This window comes from Crocuta crocuta, unplaced genomic scaffold, assembly GCF_008692635.1.
Source record: "Crocuta crocuta isolate KB4526 unplaced genomic scaffold, BGI_CrCroc_1.0 scaffold221, whole genome shotgun sequence".
Taxonomy (NCBI): Eukaryota; Metazoa; Chordata; class Mammalia; order Carnivora; family Hyaenidae; genus Crocuta; species Crocuta crocuta.
In genome coordinates, this window is record NW_027528610.1 from 90957 (window position 1) to 93019 (window position 2063).

Below are 2063 nucleotides of genomic sequence, written 5' to 3' on the forward strand. Positions count from 1 at the left end.
CCCCAGAGCCTCAGTCCCTGCAGCCCCGCCCCCCAGCGTCCGCCTGCGGCTAACTGGGCTCCGGCCCTCGAAGCCCGATTCTCCCGAGTCCCCGCCCCCTCGGAAGCCCCGCCCCGAGAGTCCCCGACCCCGCCCGCGGCGCAGCTCCCGGGCACACCTCGGGTCAGCTGCGGCTTCCCGGGTCCCCGCTTGACCTCAGGGTGAACCAGGCACACGCGCTGGGTCCCCACCGGCAGCAAAGGGTCCCTCCTCAGCAGCTCCTCCTCCTCCTCCTCTTCCTCCTCCTCCTCCGCATCTTCTGGTTCCTCCTCCTCTCCCGTTCGGCTTCTCAGGCCATCAGCCGGCGGGCCCCGTCCTCCGCCCCCTCGCCCCTTGAGTCCCCCGGGGCCGAAGGCGGCGAGGGCGCGTTCGGGGCAGACCAGCNCGGCGGCCCGCAGGGCCCACATCCTGCGCTCGCCGGCACGCTAGGGGCGGGGCCTCTTGGGGGCGTGTTCCCGTGCGAGCTCCCCATTGGTCGCCGGACGTCACGTGCCCACCGCCGCTTGATTGGCGCGAGTAGTCCGCGGCCTGCAAACCTGGGACTTCACCGCCGGGTGCTAGGTCTCTTGGGCGGATGCCGGTGCCAGGTAGTGGCGCCAGCGGGGCCAGGCTCCGGCATCCGACCCTGAGCGGACGCTTCCCCACACCCGTCCCTCTCCGGCCTCCGCGCGGGATCGGTGGTCTGGTCCTGGGGGTCCGAGTGCTTCCCCAGGGCTCCCACTTCCTGCCTTGGGGTCCAAGCCTGTCCCTCTGCCTTGCAGGTCTAGTACTGCCCTGGCGGGGGGGGGGGTCCTACATCCTGTGTTGAGGGTCTGAGCCCGTCCCCGGGGTCGCACATCCTGCCTTGTGGTCCAAGTGCCCCCACAGGGTCCCATATCCTGCTTTAGGGGTCTAAGTGCAGCCGCCGGGGTCCCAGTCCTGACTTGTGGGTCCGAGTGCTCCCTCGGAGGTCCCACATCCTGCCTTGGGGGTCCGAATGTGGCAGCGGGGGTTGCAATCCTGACTTGGGGTCCAAGTGCTGCCCCGGGGGGTCCCACATCCAGCTTTGGGGGTCCAAGTGCTCCCCCAAGGGGGGAGGGGGTCCCCAGGAAGGGGGTCCATCCTGGGGGTTCTACATCATGCTTTGGGGTCCAAGCCCATCCTGGGGGCCCCACATCCTGCCTTGGGGGTCCAAACCCATCCTGGGGGTCCTACATTTTGCCTTGGGGGCCCAAGCCCATCCCAGAGGTCCCACATCCTGCCTGGGGGTTCCAAGCCTGTCTCGGGGGCCCCATATCCTGCCTGGAGGGTCTGAGCCCATCCCGGGAGTCCCACATCCTGTCTGGGGGGTCCAAGCCCATCCCGGGGATCCCACATCCTACCTGGGGGTTCCTAGCCCATCGTGGGGGTCCCACATCCTGCCTTTGGGGGTCCAAGCCCATCCTGGGGTTTCCACATCCTACCTGGCGGGTCTGAGCCCATCCCGGGGGTCCCACATCCTGCCTGGGGGGTCTGAGCCCATCCCGGGGGTCCCACATCCTGCCTTGAGGGGTCCAGGCCCGTCCCAAGGGGTCCCACATCTTACCTGGGGGGTCCAGGCCCATCCTGGGGGTCCCACATCCTACCTGAGGGTCCAAGCCCATCTCGGGGGCCCCATTTCCTGCCTGGAGGGTCCAAGCTCATCCTGGGGGTCCCACATCCTACCTGGGGGGTCCAAACCCGTCCTGGGGATCACACATCCTGCCTGGGGGGTCTGAGCCCATCCTGGGGGTCCCACATCTTACCTGGGGGGTCCAGGCCCATCCTGGGGGTCCCACATCCTACCTGGGGGCTCCAAGCCCATCCTGGGGGTCCGAATTCCTGCCTGGGGAGTCCAAGCCCGTCCTGGGGGTCACACATCCTACCTGGGGGTTCCAAACCCATCCCGGGGGTCCCACATCCTGCCTGGGGGGTCTGAGCCCATCCTGGGGGTCCCACATCCTACCTGGGGGCTTCAAGCCCGTCCTGGGGGTCACACATCCTGCCTGGGGGTTCCAAACCCATCC

The 2063-nt window shown here is 68.7% G+C and overlaps 1 protein-coding gene across 1 annotated transcript in view; it reads right to left on the minus strand.

The window, feature by feature from the left end:
• Positions 1–446, minus strand: part of GTPBP6 (GTP binding protein 6) — an 11834-nt gene extending 11388 nt beyond the window's left edge. The window contains exon 1 of the mRNA XM_077754722.1: positions 158–446. Coding sequence (XP_077610848.1) covers positions 158–446 — 289 coding nt within the window. The remainder of the gene's footprint in view (positions 1–157) is intronic.
• Between the last annotated feature and the right edge of the window lie 1617 nt (positions 447–2063).